Source organism: Antrostomus carolinensis, unplaced genomic scaffold (assembly GCF_000700745.2).
Source record: "Antrostomus carolinensis isolate BGI_N321 unplaced genomic scaffold, ASM70074v2 scaffold28373, whole genome shotgun sequence".
Taxonomy (NCBI): Eukaryota; Metazoa; Chordata; class Aves; order Caprimulgiformes; family Caprimulgidae; genus Antrostomus; species Antrostomus carolinensis.
Window position 1 is genome coordinate 3,380 of NW_010303571.1, and position 236 is coordinate 3,615.

A 236-nucleotide genomic window follows, 5' to 3' on the forward strand; every position below is an offset into this window, starting at 1 on the left:
TCCTGCAGCAGCTCTGCCAGCCCCACCACCACCGTGTAATCGATGCTGCTGACGTGGCAACAGTCCAGGATGATGGAGTGTGGTGGAGATGCTGCTGGAGGAAGAGCATATGGTGATGTCCCTGATGAGTCCAGAAGTGACCAGCCCAGGGAACACTGCCCTGAGAGCTGGAGCCGTGGCTGGATGGGGTGAGACAGCCTTGGGAGAGCAGCAGCACCCAGGGGCTGGGCCCCACC

General features: G+C 61.9%; 1 protein-coding gene across 1 annotated transcript in view; it reads right to left on the reverse strand.

The window, feature by feature from the left end:
- Positions 1-236, reverse strand: part of SLC26A11 (solute carrier family 26 member 11) — a gene marked incomplete at both ends in the record, with an annotated part of 2,189 nt that overhangs the window by 760 nt on the left and 1,193 nt on the right. Inside the window, one exon of the mRNA XM_010164151.1 lies at positions 1-91. Coding sequence (XP_010162453.1) covers positions 1-91 — 91 coding nt within the window. The remainder of the gene's footprint in view (positions 92-236) is intronic.